The 19,768-nt window shown below is 45.7% G+C and overlaps 1 protein-coding gene across 1 annotated transcript in view; it reads left to right on the forward strand.

Annotated features, from left to right (window-relative positions):
• The first annotated feature begins 1,175 nt into the window (after positions 1-1,175).
• LOC119178238 (progranulin) overlaps positions 1,176-19,768 on the forward strand; it is a 102,385-nt gene continuing 83,792 nt past the window's right edge. The window contains exons 1-2 of the mRNA XM_037429432.2: positions 1,176-1,331; positions 4,798-4,861. Of these exons, the coding sequence (XP_037285329.2) occupies positions 1,329-1,331; positions 4,798-4,861 (67 nt within the window). The 5' untranslated portion in view covers positions 1,176-1,328. The remainder of the gene's footprint in view (positions 1,332-4,797; positions 4,862-19,768) is intronic.

Genomic DNA, 19,768 nt, shown 5'->3' on the forward strand with positions numbered 1-19,768 from the left:
TGCTGCTTGGGTGTAATTTGCAGCGAATGTATGATTTGTCCTTGAGTATAAAATAAAAAATATACGCGGATCTCTTGATCGAGCTTGCCTACACACAACTAAATTTTATGAAAAGCTCGAAGGCAGATTTTGTTTTCCCTTTTTGGTACTAATGAGTTAAGGAAGCCATATTCATTATATTCTTTCACTACGGCGAGCATCATACTGTATGCTGTCTGAAAACATCGTCATTCTTCTCTTAATTTGTTGCAACGGGTTCCAGCTTTTACCATCCCTAATGCATGCAAGAAGAAGGATGATGAGGTCGGATTTGTCCCAATACGCAATATGACACACGCCATTGATTTTGATGACATGTGGGGTTTAACGTCCCAAAACCACCATATATGAATATTAGAGACGCCGTAGTGGAGGACTCCGGAAATTTCGACCGCCTGGAGTTCTTGAGAGTGACGCCAAATCTTAGCACACGGGCCTACAGCATTTTCGCCTCCATCGAAAACGCAGCCGTCATAGTCATCGCAGCCGGGATTCAATTCCGCCGACAGCGGGTCAGCAGCCGAGTACCCTATAGCCACTAGACCACCGGGGTGGTGCATGATAGACGCCATGGTGAAACGTCTTCGCGTAAAAGAGATATCGTACACAACTTTCTTTTCTCTTTTTTTTGTAGATACTGCCATCTTTCACCGCAAGCTGTTGCAGGAGCTAGTACATAAGCACGCTAAAAGTAAGAATTGCGAAAGATCTTATACATTAAAAGAGAGAGCGAGAACAATATCACGAAAGGATGCACCGCTTGTCAGTGAGCGATAGCTTAACACATTCATCAGTAGTTCACTCACCCAGGGGGCCCTCAGGATCATTCCAGATGTCAACAGCATGAGCAAACGAAGGAAAACTTGTAGCAGTCAATGAATGGATTCTCCTAAATATTTACATGCTATTTTTTTTCCTGACCTCGTCAGGTGGGCATACCGTTCTGCGTGCCTCAAGTATTAATACCTTTCTGTTTTGCCTGTAATGCCTGACATCGTATATTACGATTCCGAGCATGTGCGTTTCAATGAGAAAATGTATTATCGGTGCGCGAGTCATTCGGAAAGAGTGCCTTTTTTGTTTCGCAGATAGAGAACAAAGCGACGCATTCGCGTCATTATCGCGCCCATTGAGAACTTGTCGTTGATAGCAGATTTTCCGGGCGTTACCGACAACAATATGCGCACTTAGTCTCGAATGCTCAGTCGGGAGATTCGTTACGCTGCCTAGAGCTACATTTGTGCCATAGACAACGTTTCCCGCTCTACGCGGAGGCAGACTGTTGCGGAATGGTAAGTCAGCGCATTCAATACACCTCATTACTTAAAGGGTAGAAGCAAGCCACAGAGAAAGTGTAGCTTCAGCTGCTATGGGCGATGAGCACAATATCGCGTGATCGACTACTCTACCGGACGGGCTGGTTTTTCCCGGGGGGCCCGGGCCTACCCAAAACAGACGTACCACAAGCCGCCCGAGTACGGGTCCGTGCTTTTAGATTTGACCGCTGATTGATTGGTATGTAGAGTTTAACGTCCCAAAACAACCATATGAATATGACAGACGCCGTAGTGGAGGAATCCGGAAATTTCGACCACCTGGGGTTCTTTAACGTGCACCCAAATCTGAGCAAACGGGCCTACAAGATTTCCGCCTCCATCGGAAATAAAGTCACTAACCCCGGGATTCAATCCTGCGACCTGCGTGTCAGCAGTCGAGTACCTTAGCCACTAGAACACCGTGGTGGGGCTAGATTTGACTGTACCGGGCCCAGGCACGAAATAATTGGGTGCGGCCCTGCCTGGCCCGTTTCAAACAATATGGATTTGGGAACAAATGATGCGTGCTCGGATCCTCCGTTATTGGAAGATGTCAGTTGCACTCAAGATATGTCTTGGAGGTTGTTGTGAGAAGATGCGACTGCGTCACGATTTTAAGTGGTTATTTTGTATGCTCCTCGGTTAGGTACGACTGTAGCACATATATGCGAAATAGTTGCGCAGAAAAATGTGTAAGCGTTGGCAGAGCTAGCTATACTCGGCGACAACGTTTCTTGGCACTGAAGGGAAAGCTATGGAGGCGGAGCTTCTGCAGATATATCACTACGCGAAGTAGTCCGTTTGCCGCGCGTTTATTAAGCCGATGGAAAGTGACGGTGGCGCACACTCAGCGTTTTATGCACATGCGGACGCCGCTTAGTGTTGAAGCTGCACGTAAAAAGGCGGGACTTTCTCACGCGTTCAAAAATGTGGAGTCACAACGTATAAACTAAAGGAATTACGAGTATATCAATGGTGCAAGCTGCATCCTATCAATGGTGCAAGCTGCATCTAATGGTGCAAGCCGCAAAGGGAAAAACAATTTATTTATTTATTTATTTATTTATTAGAATACCCTCAGGGCCCGTAGGGCATTACAGAGGGGGTGGGTACAACATTTTATAACACACAAAGGAATAAGGACAAGAAAAAAAGACAAAGAAAAGAAACAAGTGTCAGATGCGCAAATCACGAAGGTAACATAAATCAACTAAAAATGTATAAGTAAGAATTCATGCACATACAAGACAAAGATAATGGAAACTGCGTATAGTTACAAACATTGCTGAGAAATCGCAGTCTTGAATAACAAAGGGTCTGTTATTGTTACAACGGAAGAGGGAAGGTGGTTCCAATCAGCGGCTGTTTTCGGTAAGAATGCTGCTGAAAAGAATTTGGTGCGGCAAAACAGAATGGCAACCTTATGCTGGTGATCAATGCGCGATGAGTGATATGACGGTTGTGAAATGAGGTCTCGCTTCATTGATGGATTGTGAAAAAATATCTTATGAAAAAAATGCAGTCGCACCAGTTTCCTCCGGATAGTTAAATTGGGCAGGTCAAGATTAGATTTGATTTCTGATATGCTAGCAGTACGGGAATAATTAGAACAAATGAACCGAGCTGAGCGGTTCTGAACAGATTCTAACGCGTTGATTAAATTTTGCTGCACGGGATCCCATATAGCGGACGCGTACTCAAGCTATGGGCGAATTAGTGATCGGTATAGTAGAATTTTGAGGGACAGCGGAGCGCGAGAAAAGTTGCGGCGTAAGTATCCTAGCGTTCGGTTAGCGTTATTACAGATGTAGGTAAATTAACGCGATAGCAACGAATTGCAAGGTCACGTGCTAATGAGATGCAAATCGAAACATTTTTCGCATTTCTCACACACGTATGACACACGAAACGTGCTCAGAAGCACAGATGTACGCATATATGTGTTTCAGTAGTTACTTCGCTGTGTCTGAAAAGCGCGCCCTTTTCGCTAACGGAGGCAATGCAATGATTACAGTGACACTTGTGCACCCCGTAACTACAACATAACCGTTCCAGTTAAGACCACCGTCAGCCAAGACGTATGATAGTCTCCACAGAAGATAAGGGCGCTCGAAAAATTGTTCACCCTCCTCATCTCCACGGGCCAAAGTACGCGCGAGTGATGAGAGCCGCCGGTGCTCTTGCCCAGTCTTGCTGATAGTGCTGAAAACAAGATAGTTTCTCCGCCAGATGCCCGCCAGAAGCGGTAAGTGGTAGGTATAAGTGCGTGCCGTTTGAACGTTGAAGGAGGTATCTCTCGGTTGATAAGTGGTTAATGCCTTGAATTCACGACGCGAAGGTCCCACGTTCGATTCCATGTGCCGGAGTCTTTTTTCTAGATGTTTTTTTTTTCTTCCTTGCGTTTTCATGTATACAGGTACGGTGCATGACATCAACGCAGACGCCCACGCCGACGCCGGCGGCGAAATCCGGACGGGAGTGTCCATATAATCGCTATCGCAATAATAGAAGAAGAATTGCTATGTTTATCGTTGAAAACACGAGCGCTATTGTGGAATTACATTAATTGGAGGTAGGATTCACGCAATTTCGCTCTGTAATCTTCGCTCAAATGCCAAGAAATGCTGTAGCTGAGTCTATCTTATCAACGCAGTGCTAACGCTGTAATCTTAGTATTGCATTCGAAAAAATAAGAAAATAAAAAACACGGAACAAAGCAGACATTCATAGTTTGATTTAGCTCATATACATTGCTCACGAGCTGAGGCTGTAAAGCGAAAACAGCAATGCGTTTTCTTCGAACTTCTTTTATTGCGCAATGTGGCGAGAGAAAGATTATTGGAAGGATTAGAAAAGGAAGGACTTAGGACCAAGTACGGTGGCGAGGTCCCTCCAGAGCACTGCAGTGCTGGCTCCCAGTGCTCGCCTAACGAGACCCGGAGGGAGAAAATAAAAAAAATAAAAAAATGGTAGATCCCACGCATCTCGGGAATCGACGTTATGCGAAGCATGTGGAGAGAAGGTGACCGTGTTATAAGTTTTTTAGTGAGCGACACGTCAGGAAATGCCGCCATATATATATATATATATATATATATATATATATATATATATATATATATATATATATATATATATATATATATATATATATATATATATGTTACTCTGGAGGTGCGGACGGACAGACGTATGGACAGACACACAGACACGGATAGACGGACTGAAAGACAGACAAATTGATGGATGGGTGGCACAGCTGAGAGCCTGTGAAGCTTCTTGCCACTCATCATTACTCACTCTGTTGTTGTGCTGTGATTTTTAGCCGGACTTTAAACATAATAGTGATTTTGTAGTTCGCACTCATATACCAAGAAATAAGGTAATTACAGACCCATTCTTAAAAAAAACATTCTTTCCTTTCGTGCTCTATTTCTTACAGAAAAGCACACCGTACGCTGTTTTTTGGCTGTGTACCACTATTTTAAGCACGGTAGGCCTAAAAGGTAAGAAATGAGAAGCTTTAGCCTTCCAGATCAAATAGAAATATTCCTGCATGACCTCTTGCAGTCGTAGCAAAGCAGTGCTCAAGGCCTCACACTAATGCTGGTATAAGCATAGGTAGGCAAGAAAAGTGGAGCTCACTCAGACTCACTCGTGGAATGCATTTTACCCTTTGGTTTCACTCGTGCTCAGATTCAGCAAAATTTTCATCAACGAGACTCAGTCGAAAACAAAACTTCACAAAAATTTCTCTGCCGGAGCCACTCAAACTTGAATTCATCCAAATATTACTCACCTCGGACACAAAAGATTGCTCACCTCAGAATTGCTCAGCCTCGGACATTCAGCTGCATCTGAGTGGGAGTAAGTCTGTGTGTTATGACCCATGAGTTAGTTTGCCGGAGCTCGTGAGCTTGCTGACCTGTCCGCACAAGAAGCGTTGTATTGTAGTTTCGTAGTCAAAGAATATGATCCGTTTTCTGTAGTAGGCTGTGTTTGTAGCTTTAAAATGGTGGTGCCACAAAATTGTGGCATGTGTCTTCTTGGGCATAAGCGTTTCTTTCAGCTACAGGAAGCATAATCTACACACCATGATTCGTGTATTTTTGCTAAATAATTTATTGTTGTGCTACTTACATGCACGATTTTCGGTTTCGGTTTCGCGGTACTGTATTGGGCAGTGACGTCGATGCATAGTCGGCTTGATCACGTGAGCACACAAGGCTGTGACGCACATCGTGTTGAGTTTCGTCTACTCTCATGCGCGTATGCCACACCAAGCACCAGCAAAACAAACGCACCGACAGTCGCCATGGCCAGCTGCAGTAGCATCAAGGCAGTGGCAAGGCAAAAGGCAGCAAGAAGGGAAAAAAGAATGGCAGCATATCCACGAGGTGAATGATGGATAGTTGCGAAGCATCCGTCCGTTCATTCGTTCTTGCTTCCGTCCATCCATGCGTGCGTCTGTGTGGCCGCCCGTGCGTCCATCCGTCCGTGCATGCGTGTGTCTGTTCGTGCGTCCGCACGTTAATCTGTGCGTCCGTCCCTGCTTTCGTCCATGCATCCGCTTTTGCGTCCGTTCATGCGTCCATCGGTCCGTGCAGCCATCCGTGCGTCCGTCCATGCATCTGTCTGTGTGGCCGTTCACTCATCTAGTCAAAAATCCGAGTACCACCATCTCGCATCTTTTCATCATATATTCCACAAATAGAAGCACCGCCATCCAGCGGACATTCCAAGGACTAAACGAGAGGTGGCACATGCACACTTTCTTTTCCCCCGCTACCATGTAATTCACTGCGAGATTGCTGAAAAGAATGCCAGAACAATCTCGCTTTTTGTTGTCTCCAAATGCCTCACCACTGCACTTGGCCCAGGTTACCAGGCTACAAGAATGGCCAGTGGGGATCTCCTCGTCGAAGTAAAAAGTCAGTCCCAGTATGTAAACCTCTCGAAACTAGAATCGTTTGGAAACATCCCTATTTCAATATCAACACACCGTTCCCTCAACATTTCACGAGGCGTTGTGTCCGATCAAGACTAGCTTGGCCTGACTGAAGCTGAGCTCCTCGAGGGTTGAAAGGACAGCAGGTGACACAAGTTCCAAGAATAAAAATCAGGCGTGATTAGACAGAAGTCCCAACCAAACATATAATTGTGACATTTTGCACCAGTACCCTGTCTGACCATCTCGAAACCGGATTCTCGAAGATAAATGTACGACCCTACATTCCCCACCCACGACGTTGCTTTAAATGCCAGCGTTTTGGTCACGGCTCTCAAAGTTGCCGCGGCCAACTCACCTGTGCGAAGTGCGCCACCACAGAACACGCCAGCGACGATTGTAAGGTGGAGGATGAAGCCCACTGCGCAAACTGCAACGGTGCTCACCCCGCGTACTCCCGAACATGTCCAACATGGGAAAAGAAAAAAGGAAATAATCACTATCGAAATCACACAAAACCTAACTTACCGAGAAGGTCGACAACAAGTATCCGGATTTTTCACTAATAAACCATCGTTTGCCAATGTAGTGCAACAGGGGCAGCACTACAATGGCCGGCGGCAGCTGCCCATGCCAGGCACAGTGTGCCCAGGCGGTTGCCAATGCCTCCACCTACGGTGGGAACAGCCGAGGCTGCCCTGCCACTCGTCCCCACTGCCACACCCACGGCCGCTTAAAGCAGTAAATAAATAATGATGGCAAACAATATGCACAGCTCAGCAGAACCTTTATTTACGGCAAATCAATCTTGTAGGTAAATGTAAACCGCTTTGGCACTATTTTTCATGCATGAGTGATAAATTTCAAGGGTTATTTACGGTAACGCAGAACGATCCCACTGCTTCGCCCACTCATAGTCATACACTTCATGAACATGCCGATTTTTTTCTTGTGAAATTTTCCCCTGGCGCGTAGTTTTTAGGGGGGAATCACCTTAAAGCGGCAACCGCTCATCCCTCGTAGTAGTATGTAACATGTCTCACGCTTTGACCTGCAAGGTGGTGCCGGTGGGAGATTTCTCCTGTGCGTTGTTGATCAATAAAAAATTCGTAGCATGCACGTTAACGAAAAGCCGAATTCTCCTGTCTCTCATTCCCAATTTGCAGCCATTGGCATGTACATTGAGCACTATCTGAGAAGAAAGGGTTGCTACGTTACACTCGCTGGGCGTAACCTCTTTGGTTTTAGAAAGGTTTAGCGAGCGTTGGGTCGCAGTGCCATAAATACAGTGAACTAGTATATACCATGAACTCGAGGTGGTTAAAGGTGGGAAGTAGACACGAAGCGAAAGCTGTAGAAAGTGTGCGTGTGCCACTTCTCGTTTAGTGCTTGGAATTTCCGCTGGGTGGCAGTGCTTTTATATGTAGAATATATGATGAAAAGATACGAGATGGTGGTACTTGGAGTGTTGATTAGATGGACGAACGGCCACACGGACAGATACATGGACGGACGCACGGATGGCTGTACGGATGGATGGACGCATGGACGAACGCAGGGGCGGATGCCTGGACGAACGCAGGAACGGACGCTGGATGGACGTGTGGACGCACGAAGAGGCGCACACACGGACGGGCGGGTGGACGCATGGACGGTCACACAGACAGACGCATGGGCGGACGGGAGCAAGAACGAATGAACGGACGGATGCTTCGCCCCACTCTCCATCATTCACACCGTGGATACGCTGCCATTTTTTCATTGCGTAAGTTTGCCCTACGGCATCAATATATATCACACAAAATTGGGCAGCTGCGTTTCCTCCATTAGGTCGAGGAGGGACCTGTGATTTCGAACGTAAATCCATCGCTGCAAGTAAGGTGACCTGATGGTCCACGGTCCCTTACGCCGCAGATGGCATCGACGATCCACATGAATATTATGTCCGTAAAAGTAGATCAGGTCTGCTTGCCGCCACGGTATGGGGCGAAATGGGCAGATTGGGGTTTTGTTGGTGTAGGCACTTCCCGCTGACTCTAGCTGTCACAGCTTCTCTTACGTGCACCCTTCGGAGCTGGGTGCAAGAATACTTTAGGTGAGCGAACTCTGCGAGTATCCGCTGCCCGATAATGTGCTGCTTCGAAATGGGCCAAAGAGATGGCGCTACAAACTTTGCCCGGCTCCTCCTCCTCTTCTCGGTTAAGGAAAGTCCCGTCACGTAAGAAAGTAGTCGCACTCATTCATCGTCGCCGCAACACCCTCGCCCTGCCGTCAACCTCCTCTCTTATTACCCCCTTCTTCGCAGCGCCGCCGGTTGACATCGCGCAATAAACCGATTTTCTCAGATTGTTAAACCGCCGCCCACGTGCCAGATGTGTTTTGCAAAATTTGCCAGCAGCCCGCTAACAATCCTCAGTCCGGCGAGCCACATGTTGCAAACGAGAACATAATTTGTCCTACACCACCAAGCACTTGCTCATTAGCGTTCGCTCACCTAAAGTATTCTTGCATTGTACTCCGGAGCAATACCTCCTATTTGCGACCAAGATCCTTCGAGAGTTTTTTTATTTTTCTTTCGAGACTATTCGACTTTACGGGCATGAAGCGAGATTGGAAAGTCAAGATTGTACTTTATATCTGTTCAGTTATACACTTATAGACGTACAAGCCGCCAGGTCAAAATTTCTGAGAAACTGCGAGTTGGTATTGTAGTTGGAGTGTCACTTGAACACAGTTTAATGACTAGCATACCCGCCACCGTGGCAGTGGCAGACTATAGGCTACGATGTGTTTTTCCTAGAAGTTACAAATCATGCGCCCATTGCCCATCTCCGAACAAAATTCCTGGAACTTCAACACAAAAACACATGTCTTGAGTTCTTTACAGATGTTTCGAAGTCTAACTCCTCTGTGTCCTACGCTGCTGTCGGCCCATCCTTTTCGGATGCTGGCCCTCTACATCCAAGCACAAGTATCTTCACAGCGGAAGCTTATGCAATACTTGTGGCGGCTAAACACATCAAGCAATTACAAATACAAAAAGCAGTAATCTATACAGACTCTCTCAGTGTGGTAACGGCTCTGCACACTCTTAAAAAACAAAAAAAAACCCTGTCCTCGTCTGAATTTACTCCATTTTATGCACACTCTACACACTCAAACAACATGTTGTAGTGTTCTGGGTGAACAATTAACAGTTCTTCACATTTTAATCCAGTGCAAATGGTTAGAAACTCCACGAAAACAACACTTTCTGTTACCCTACCGACAACATATACCTTTACACCCTGTCGGTAGGGAACCACTTTCGTCGGTAGGGAACAACTCTTTAGTCATAAATCATTGTTAGCGTTTTTAAAAGAAATTCGTAGTGTACATTATACATACCCGGGCATTCCGTAGCACGACCTCTCCAGAGAAGTTTTCGCTGTGGTGGCTACACAACAAAGCACTTGCCTCACGGCGCTTGGACGCAAGGGTATGAACGAGTGAGGCACTTCTGCTAATGCCATACATGTCCACCATCGTTTTCTATTATCACCAACTTTTCTCATCCATTCACACCACACACACCTTTCACGGCATGGTCATGATTTTATTGCTTGTATTTCTTTACCCGCCTTACCGCGAGGAATTTTATGGCCCTTATACAGCCCCTTGTCACAATCATTGTCCATATGTTTAGCAAGAAGAACTGGCGCTCTTTGACCCTGAAATGGCCCTTGCGCCACAAAACATCAAACATCATCATCATCATCATCATCATTGTGCCCCAGCTGGAATGGGGGCACCACCCATTGCATGGTCAATACGCTCACGAACAGTGAAAAGGAAAAGAAAACGAGAATGTTTGCCTATGCCACCGCCCGTAGCATTGTGAAAAGTTTATTTTAGTAATAATGAAAGTAAATCAATATCAACCACGCACCACACACGCAAACATTCTTGTTGCTGTTTTGTTTACATCGATCTTGTAGTTAGGCCCATACGCGCTTGAAATGCGAAGCTATCTCAAAAACTACGCCAACTTATCTGTAATACTCGGTCATCGAAGTTTACTAAAGGCAAACGAAGCCACAGTCGAAGCCACAGTCGTTTGCGGCGAACAAAGTGAATCCTTGAACAACTACGCCAAAATCACTTCGAAGTGAACGTCCGAGAGCGCCGCCATGTTGAACGTACACTACATACACCTACGCTACCACAGTAACGTTAAATCTGAAAAATAGATAACTGTAGTATACCACGCTTACCAGGATACCGGGCGTACCGTGATACCGGCATCTAAGTGCGCCTGCGCAGATAGGTACGTTACCCGTGCCGCTTACTGCACACGCACTATTCTCATCTTTAACAGACAGTTCTAGGTTACTGTTAGCGTGATAGCGAAAATTAAGGGAATGACGTTACCGTGCAGCAAACGTTCGTTGCAGACAGCGTCTTAGAGCTTAGGGGAATGCCATTTACGTGGTTTACGTGCCCCAGCAAGGATGATGGCGCCACCTATCGGATTGTTAGTAAGGTAAAGAACAGTGAAAAATGAATGAAAACGAGAACATTTGCCTGTGCCACCGCGCGAAGCATTGTTACAAGTTTATTTTAGTAACAATAAAAGAAAATAAATGAACCATGCACCAAACGCGAACACATTTATGTTGCCGATTTCTTTACATAAATCTTGTTGTAGGCCTCGACACGTTCGAAATGGGAGGCTATCTAAAAAAATACGCCAACTTATCCACAATACTCGGTCGTCGAAGCTAACTGAAGGCAAGCGAAGCGACTTTAAGAAGTAGTTTGCAGCGAACAAGGTGAATCTTTCAAAAACTACGGCAAAATCACTTCGAAGCGGGCGTCCGAGAGCGCCGCCTTGTTTTACGTACACTACGTGCTCCTGTGCTACCACGGTAACAATAAATCTGAAAAATAGCTTGGAAACGGTAAGCGGTATGGGTAACGCACGTATCTGCGCGCGCAGACTTTGATCCCGCTATCACGGTAAACCCAGTATCCCGGTAAGCCCGGTATACTATAACTGTCTTATTTTAGCAAGGTTTAGCGTGGTTGGGCTGCAGTGCCATGACTAGCGGCGGTGAAAAGTGGGAACTAGACACGAAGCACAGGCTGTAAGAGAGTGCGCGCGTGCCGCTCCTGTAGTCCGGCCATGCCACCTCTCATTTAGTCCTTCGAATGTCCGCTGGATGGCGGTAATTTTATATAATGAATATGTCATGAAAAGATGCGAGATGGCAGTACTTGGAGTGTTGTATAGATGGACGGACGCATGGGCAGACGCATGGATGACGGATGAACAGACAGACAGATTCACGGACGAATGAACGGGCGAACGCATGGAGAGCCGAACGCATAGATGGACGCACGGACGGATGCACAGACGAACGGATGGACAGATGAATGGACGCACAGATCGACACCCGGACGGTCGCACAGATGGATGCATGGTCGAACGGCAGTGCGGAGGACAGTTCAGAGGGGAGGACTAAAGCCCGTACAACCTTATAGTGCGGAGGGACCACAAAGCATCGCAACACAGCGCACAGGTTACTGATATAGAAAACATACTAATTGAAATCATACCCGCAAAAAAACGGATGACACTATCTTCATCCTAAAGCTGTACAGTAATCCGAAATTCACATGAAAAAGATTTTTAACTGTCTTGAAGCCCACGCTTACCATCGCGAGCAACCGAGTTGCAATAATCAGAGAGGACTTTAAGGCCCCCCATTCCACGTGGGGCTATAAACACGCTCAACCCAAGGGCAGGGATCTCTGGCTCAACTCGCAGCTAGAAGGCCTAAATTTCATCACTGACCACACAATGCTCACTAGGCAAGGCAATAGTGTGTACGCTGATACCACGCCTGATAATACACAGCATGACATTGGAAGTGATCATTCTAGTATTGAAGTGCAGCTTATCGGGAAGCTTGCCAAATACAAGGTCACACAGCTTAAGCAAGTTGACTTGGTTAAATTAAGAAATATACGAGAGGGCATTGCAGAAAACGTTACAAACAATGACCAATGGACAGCTATTCTAAAGAAGGATATTTCAAAAGCAGTGCAAATAGACTCACCGGAAACTAAGCTTGAAATTCTAGGCAGTAGGCTAATACACATGTGGGAAGCGAAACAAGAGCTGAAAAAACGCTGCAAAACGCAGGAACACATTCGAATACTAAGAAACAAGATAGTCACACTTAACATGGAAATCGAACAATATGCACAACGGGTTTCTCGACAATAATGAGAAAAAACTTGTACCGGCATGGACAATCAACTGAGCCTAGCCAAAACATGGAATTTATTTCGACACCTCCTAAACCCAGAAGACACAAAAACAGTTCAAAGACAAAATATGAGCAAAATTTCAGCATGATTTAAAGGCACAAAAAATGGCAGCATATCCACGAAGTGAATGATGGAGAGTGGGGCGAAGCATTCGTCCGTCCATTCGTTCTTGCTTCGGTCCGTTCCTGCGTACGTCTGTGTAACCGTCCATGCGTCCATCCACCCGTCCGGGCGTGCGTCTGTTCGTGCGTCCGTCCCTGCATTCGTCCATGCATCCGCGCCTGCGTCCGTTCATGCGTCCATCCATGCATCTGTCTGTGTGTCCGTTCGTCCATCTATTCAACACTCCAAGTACCACCATATCGCACCTTTTCATCGTATATTCACCATATAGAAGCACTGCCATCCAGCGGAAATTCGAAGGACTAAACGAGAGAAGGCACACGCACACTTGCTTACGGCTTGCGCTTCGGGTCTACTTCCCACCTTTAACCACCTCGAGTTCATGGTAAATACTAGTTCACTGTATTCATGGCACTGCGGCCCAACGCTCGCTAAACCATTCTAAAACCAAGGAGGTTACGCCCAGCGAGTATAACGTAGCAACCTTTTTGCGTCAGATAGTGCTCAATGTACATGCCAATGGCAGCTAATAGGAAATGAGAGACAGGAGAATTCGGCTTTTAGCTGACGCGCACGCCGGGAACTTTTTATTGTTCAACAAACACAACAAAAATCTCCCACCGGCACCACCTTGCAGGTCAAAATGTAACATTGGTCACACACTATGACTACGACTTTGACCACGAGGGACGAATGGGCACCGCTTTAAGGAGCTTCGCCCCCAAAACGCCAGGCCTGCACGGAAGGCGCCACGCAGTTGCCGCGTAGGATAGAAGAGGGGCCTTTCAGAGCATTTTCTAAACGCCCATTGGGTAACTGCGGCAAGCACACTTGTTGAGTGCCCACTGCGGCCTTAATAATCATAATTTCAGGGTAGCAGGCCCTTTGTACAATAATGTATTTATTTGTATGTGTAGCCTCCTCAATATTGTTTTTTGTAATTTCTGTGTACTGTTGTGTTTATTATACGACCGACCCCTGCCTTAAGTCTGGCCTTCAGACTGGCAGTACTTTCCTCAAAAAATAAAATAAATAAAAATGAGTTTGGTATACGCTAAACATTTGAAGTAATAATGGGCCAATTGTTCATGCAGTGGCTGACGATTATGAGGAATTACGCCTTAAGTGGGCATGTGCCACAGTTATTCGGTGATTAAGAAGAAGCTTTTCTAATGGGTTGGAGCATTGGATGACCCACTCGTTACGTTATTCCCAATGTGTGATGCCTGGTGGATATTTTGCTCTTCTAAAACGTTTTATTACTCATATTAACATGATTTCTTTCCCGACATCAAGCCTGCCTAAGACACCTTTGCAGGCAAGTCACATTCACCACTGTGGCTAGGTTGTAGAATACTGGACTGGCACGCAGTGAACTTAGGCTTGTGCCCCACTTTGTCCGTATTTTTAGGGGCGAAGCTCCTTATGGCGTGGCTTGTGCGTCTCTCGTAGTACGCAACCACCAGTGGCACATACCCGAAATAGCGGTCCTTACGATTTTGGCCTCCAAGGTGGTTCCGGTGAGAGATTTCTTCTGTGCGTTGTTGAACAATAAAAGATAGTGCTCAATGCACATGTTAATGGCTGCTAAGGGGGAACGAGAGACAGGGGCATTCGGCCTTTAGATTACGCGCACGCTGCGATCCCCATTAGCAGCTATTGGCATGTACATTGAGCACGATCTGACAAGAAAGCGTTGCTACGTTATACTCGCTTGGTGTAACCTCCTTGGTTTTAGAAAGGTTTAGCGAGCGTTGGGCCGCATAGCCATGAATACAGTGAACTAGTATATACCATGAACTCGAGGTGGTTAAAGGTGGGAAGTAAACCCGAAGCGCAAGCCGTAAGAAAGTGTGCATGTATCACCTCCCGTTTAGTCCTTGAAATGTCCGCTGGATGGCGGTGCTTCTATATGGAGAATATATGATGAAAACATGCGAGATAGTGGTACTTGGAGTGCTGAATAGATGGACGAACGGACACACGGACAGATGCATAGATGGACGCATGAACGGACGCAGGCGCGGATCCATGGGCGAATGCAGGGACGGACGCACGAACAGACGCACGCATGGATGGGTGGATGGACGCATGGACGGTTACACAGATGTACGCAGGAACGGACGGAAGCAAGAACGAATGGACAGACGAATGCTTCGCCCCACTCCCCATCATTCACTCCGTGGATAAGCTGCCATTTTTTTATACTAAGTTTTTTTTCTCCCCATACTATTTGCGGACACTGGCAGCGGCAGGGGCGGAAGACTACGGCGCCGCGCGTGACCCGTGTATTGATCTTTTGACAGCTTTCGCCGTAAAAGAATTTTTCAAAGAGGTCGTGCTTAAATACAAATTCCAGGCACCTCCCGATTACGTAGGAGCACCGAATCCGGACCTTGTTGAAGAATTCGGCGAAGCCGAGATACGAGCAGTTTTACACAAAGTAAATAGTACGTCGGCACCGGGCCCTGGTGCTATTACAATTACTGCAAAACCTACACAATACGTTCATTTGCAAATTAATATACTTCCTAATCAATTCTGGAGACAAGGCCACATACCACAGCAATGGAAAACGGTGCAAGTCGTCATTATTCCAAAGCCTGGCAAACGCTTACAACTTGAAAACCTAAGACCTATATCACTAGCTTCTTGCCTAGATAAGTTAATAGAACACGCCTTATGGACCCGACTGACTAACTACTTAGAATACCCGACTTACTTCCACGAACAATGATAGGATTTCGGAGGAATCTCTGTACACATGATGCCATGTTACAACTAAAACACCGTATTATGGATGTACCCTGGCAGATCAACTCTAGCCATCCTCAGGCTCCATCTCAAAAAGGCACTTGATAATGTCACCCATCAAGCAATGCTGAATCATATCAGTAACTTAAGCTTAGGTGAGCGGACGTACACATGGAACTTCCTAACGAATAGGAAAAGCAATATCGGTGGAGGCCTCACATGCGAGGAAATATTGCCTATATTGCAATAGATATATTGCAATATATCTATGGGTAGTGCAGGGACACCGTAAAAATCAGTGATATCACATATTCTATTTACCTTATTTTTAACTGACCTCACAAGTACATTACAAAAGATAGGTTTGCACCATACAATTTATGCAAATGATATACTCTGTGGATATACTCTGTGGGTAATGGATCAATTCAACAACGTTTATAAGAAGCGGTCGACACCGTAGAGCAATACCTAGAAGTAACTGGCCTCACGTGCTCAGCCGAAAAATTGGAGCTGCCGCTATATACACCAACATTAAAAGGCCGACCTTCCAAGCACCAAAACACACATACTTACACTGACATACAGCTTACAACACGAGATGGGCATACCATACCCATTGTCGAGGAAATGAGAGTACTGGGGTAAATAATAGAAGCAAAAGGCACCAACGGGGATACGCTCCGCAATCTCGAAGCAATGGTTTCTCCAAATATGCGCCTAATTAAAAGTACTACCAGTAAGCATAGCGGCATCAAATTGAGGCAAATGTCATAAGGCTCATCCTCGCGTTTGTCAATAGCCACATGACGTATGTTTTTGCATATTACAGACGGTTCGCAGGAGAAAAAAATGGCAGATGCCACGTACAGTTGGAATCGAGGATATGCGAAGCACGAATGAGAAATGTTAATATGTCACTTCAAAATCAGCACAACGTTACGAGGTGGAGGTAAATGATGCGGTACATGATTTCCTTGTCATGATTATCATGTTTGGATGTGTCGTTTACCTTCGACACCTATTCACGTGGGATGCATTCACCTATTCACCTATTCACCTATTCACCTATTCACCTATTCAACTGGGATGGATTCAAAAACACGTGGCGCACCGAACTTATCAACGCTAAAGCCCCTTAATATAGAGAAAGTATCGACACTCTACTTCATACCCACTGCAAAGTGTCCAACCCTCTTCTTTCGAGTGTTCAGACCTAATCTATATCCTCTCCCGAACAGCCACCGTGCGGGCGCCGGCCCTATAACCCGGATCGTGCGACTTTCCTATCAAGAATGCAGTATTTATGTTTATTCGCTGTCGGCTGCTTGCTCTGTGATTCTTTCTTCAGCTATTGTTAGCAGTGTCGAGAGCGAGGTCTTGCCTGCTACTTCACAGGCACCACGATATGCTATTTTTTACCAGAAGCACGACTTGATGCCTCGCCGCACGTTCTGGTGGTTCCTGTTTTTGCCTTCACGGTTGTAGCACTTTATCGTCACGCACAGCAAGTTTGTCCTGATGTTGACATACTGGAAAGCCATGTCGTAAATACAACGGTGGCCCTGCTGCTCCCTATGATTCCTCCAGCCCGTCTATCACGTTCTAACCACGTCTCTTGAAGTGCTATAATGGCATTCTTGCTGACGGGCCATCTCCGTGACTTCTGAAACGGCGTCTGAAACGGAGAGTACTCCCAACGCGATACAAACAGGAGAGCTGGAGCATGATGCCATGTCCCACTTACCCTAATTGCCTGCTACAAGAGTCAAACGAGCATGTGCTACAGCAATGTGTGATTTCAATGGTATTCTGGAATGCCGTGAATGCTGACTTCCGTGGCGTAGGAGTTCATCATTTTGTCATTTCCCGTCGTTACTCGCGTAGTTTCTTCGATCTCCTTCTTATTGCTGTGAGGGCTTTTTGCTTGAGGTGTAACATGTGTGAGGCCATTGCGGCGGGTCACCGTCACCGTACATTGTTTCCAAATGTGGAATGATTATACACGGAACGTTTGTCTTTTTCGTTGGAGGAATTGTTCCTATAAGGGGAGAAAAATTCGTGCGGCAGTAGTCACGCAGTTTTTCTTTGGTGGCCAATGGACGTATGCGGCTTGTTTTTCATCTGGTCTGGTTCTTGTAGCCAGATCACCAGATAGTGGCTGTCAATTGTATGTAATGCGTGTGTAGTCACTTGGTTTTTTGTACGTATACGTAGCGTATTCGTAAGTGTTCTTGTATATAAACATTTCAAGCCATCACTCTTATGTAAATAGCCTCTGCCATAACAACTCATGGACATATATACTTTCATGTTTGGGAAGTTATGTATTGGTGCGCTTACATCGTCATGTATATTGTGTAACTTGTGATAAGTTTGTGTGTTAGTTTCGGACATATCGTTGACTTGAACCTTTTTGTGATAATATTCCATGCACATTGGGCTTACTCTTTGTACACGTGTCCATTGCGGTCTGTTGTACAGTCACCGAGTCAACTCATGTGTTACGAACTACGTCAAAGCAAACTTTTCTAAACACAAAACATTTTTTCGAGACAAGTACTTATTACTGTCCTTGTTGTGCAGACACATTGTCATAATGTATGTTACGTACTACGTGGAACTATGCCTTTTCTAAATACATCTGGCTGTGAAGATATGGCATTTTTTAATTTAAGGTGGTGACCACATCTGGGACCGCATAATACTCTCCCATGGTACAGCAGAAAGTATTCTAAATTGTTTAGCAGTTTTTCTAAACACACGCTACCCATACACAGACACTCTTTGCAGCCACGAAAAACGAAAAAAATTCGCCTCAGTTGGAAGCTCCACCCCCGAGAACTAAAGGCGGCGGCACACGTGTATGCCACATGCTCTCATACACTGGCTGAGGCAGTTTTTAACTAATATAATCACATGCATGCATTTTTTTGACTGCATATTTTATTGCGATAGCGATTAAATAAACACTACCGATTGGTTTACGCCATCGTCGTCGCCTTCATGTTCATATGAAGACCTTCAGTGACAGCGTACCCTAGCACATCGTATGCTCCACCCGCGCGTGAAACGGTGTGAGGGGGAGGGAGGGGGCGGCCAGCGCTGCTGAGTATTGTGACGTCAGCCGCGTGGCCCGTTGCGTCCTCTCAAGCTACTGTTGGCTGTGCATACGCCAAGAAATAGCGCGTGTACTTACATATATTGTCCAGAGTACCCACGGTAAGTTAAATGGGTCGTGAAACTTGAAACAACAATTGTTGAAAATCAATTGCCACAGGCATCAACTTCCGCCGACGATTGAAGAGCAACTATAGGTGAGAAGTCAACAAATCACCAAAACTAAGAGCTTAATATAATTTCTTTGCAAATGGTCGTAACTTTTATGTGTCAAATTTAGCTATAGATATATTTTGTAGTTTGTCTGACGCTTGGCTAAATCTTTGATTGCCTCATTTTTTGGTCTAGCGCCATAAGCGGGAAGGGGGGGGGGGTGTATTCAGGCAATCTGCTATCATGACTTTTGTTTAGTTCAGTGCATCGCTGGGTCAACGAGGGATTGCTCAATTTCGCATGGTAATGTCGGGCGTACCTTACGTAGTTTATTCATTTGCTTATGTGCTCTTTACTGGCAGGACATTGCAGAGCTGAACTAGCTCACAAAATGTGTAGATAGCCACTCTTTTGAATGCCGACTGCTTTCGCTGGTGTACGGCCGGCGTGCCCTCGCCTTTCGTTACTCTAAAAGCGACAGGCTAGGCAACGAGACGCTGTCCTCTACGGCTGCCAAAGCTATATTTTAAAAACTGCTGTCTCGCTGCAGTAGTTTTCAACGATTGGGCAACGTTAGCTTTCGAACTATTATGCTATTTCACTCGTGAACAGTTGTCTCACAATTGCCTCTGCCAAGTTTCTTGCGCATATTATAAGTACGTCGTTTGGGTATTGAAACAACTTTTTTTTATTCTTTGTTGTTTTTGTTTTTTCTCTCTCCCATGCAATTAACGAGACACATTTAAGGCACAATAAAATATAGTAATAATAAAGGCACTTAGCAGGTCAGCAATTTAAAAAATTTAATTTCGCGCCGTTTAGCGAAAATGCGACGTTGCTATACCTTGTGGTTGTGACGTCATGCTTTATTTATTTGTCAGTATTTTTTGCTAGTGGTTGTCTGCTTCTCACGTGGATGGTGACGGTGGCCACGAGCCACTGACTACTGTATCCACGGGCTTCTACAGAACTTACGCTACCAGTTTACATATACCTTGCG

The sequence above is a fragment of the Rhipicephalus microplus genome, chromosome 1 (assembly GCF_043290135.1).
Source record: "Rhipicephalus microplus isolate Deutch F79 chromosome 1, USDA_Rmic, whole genome shotgun sequence".
NCBI lineage: Eukaryota > Metazoa > Arthropoda > Arachnida > Ixodida > Ixodidae > Rhipicephalus > Rhipicephalus microplus.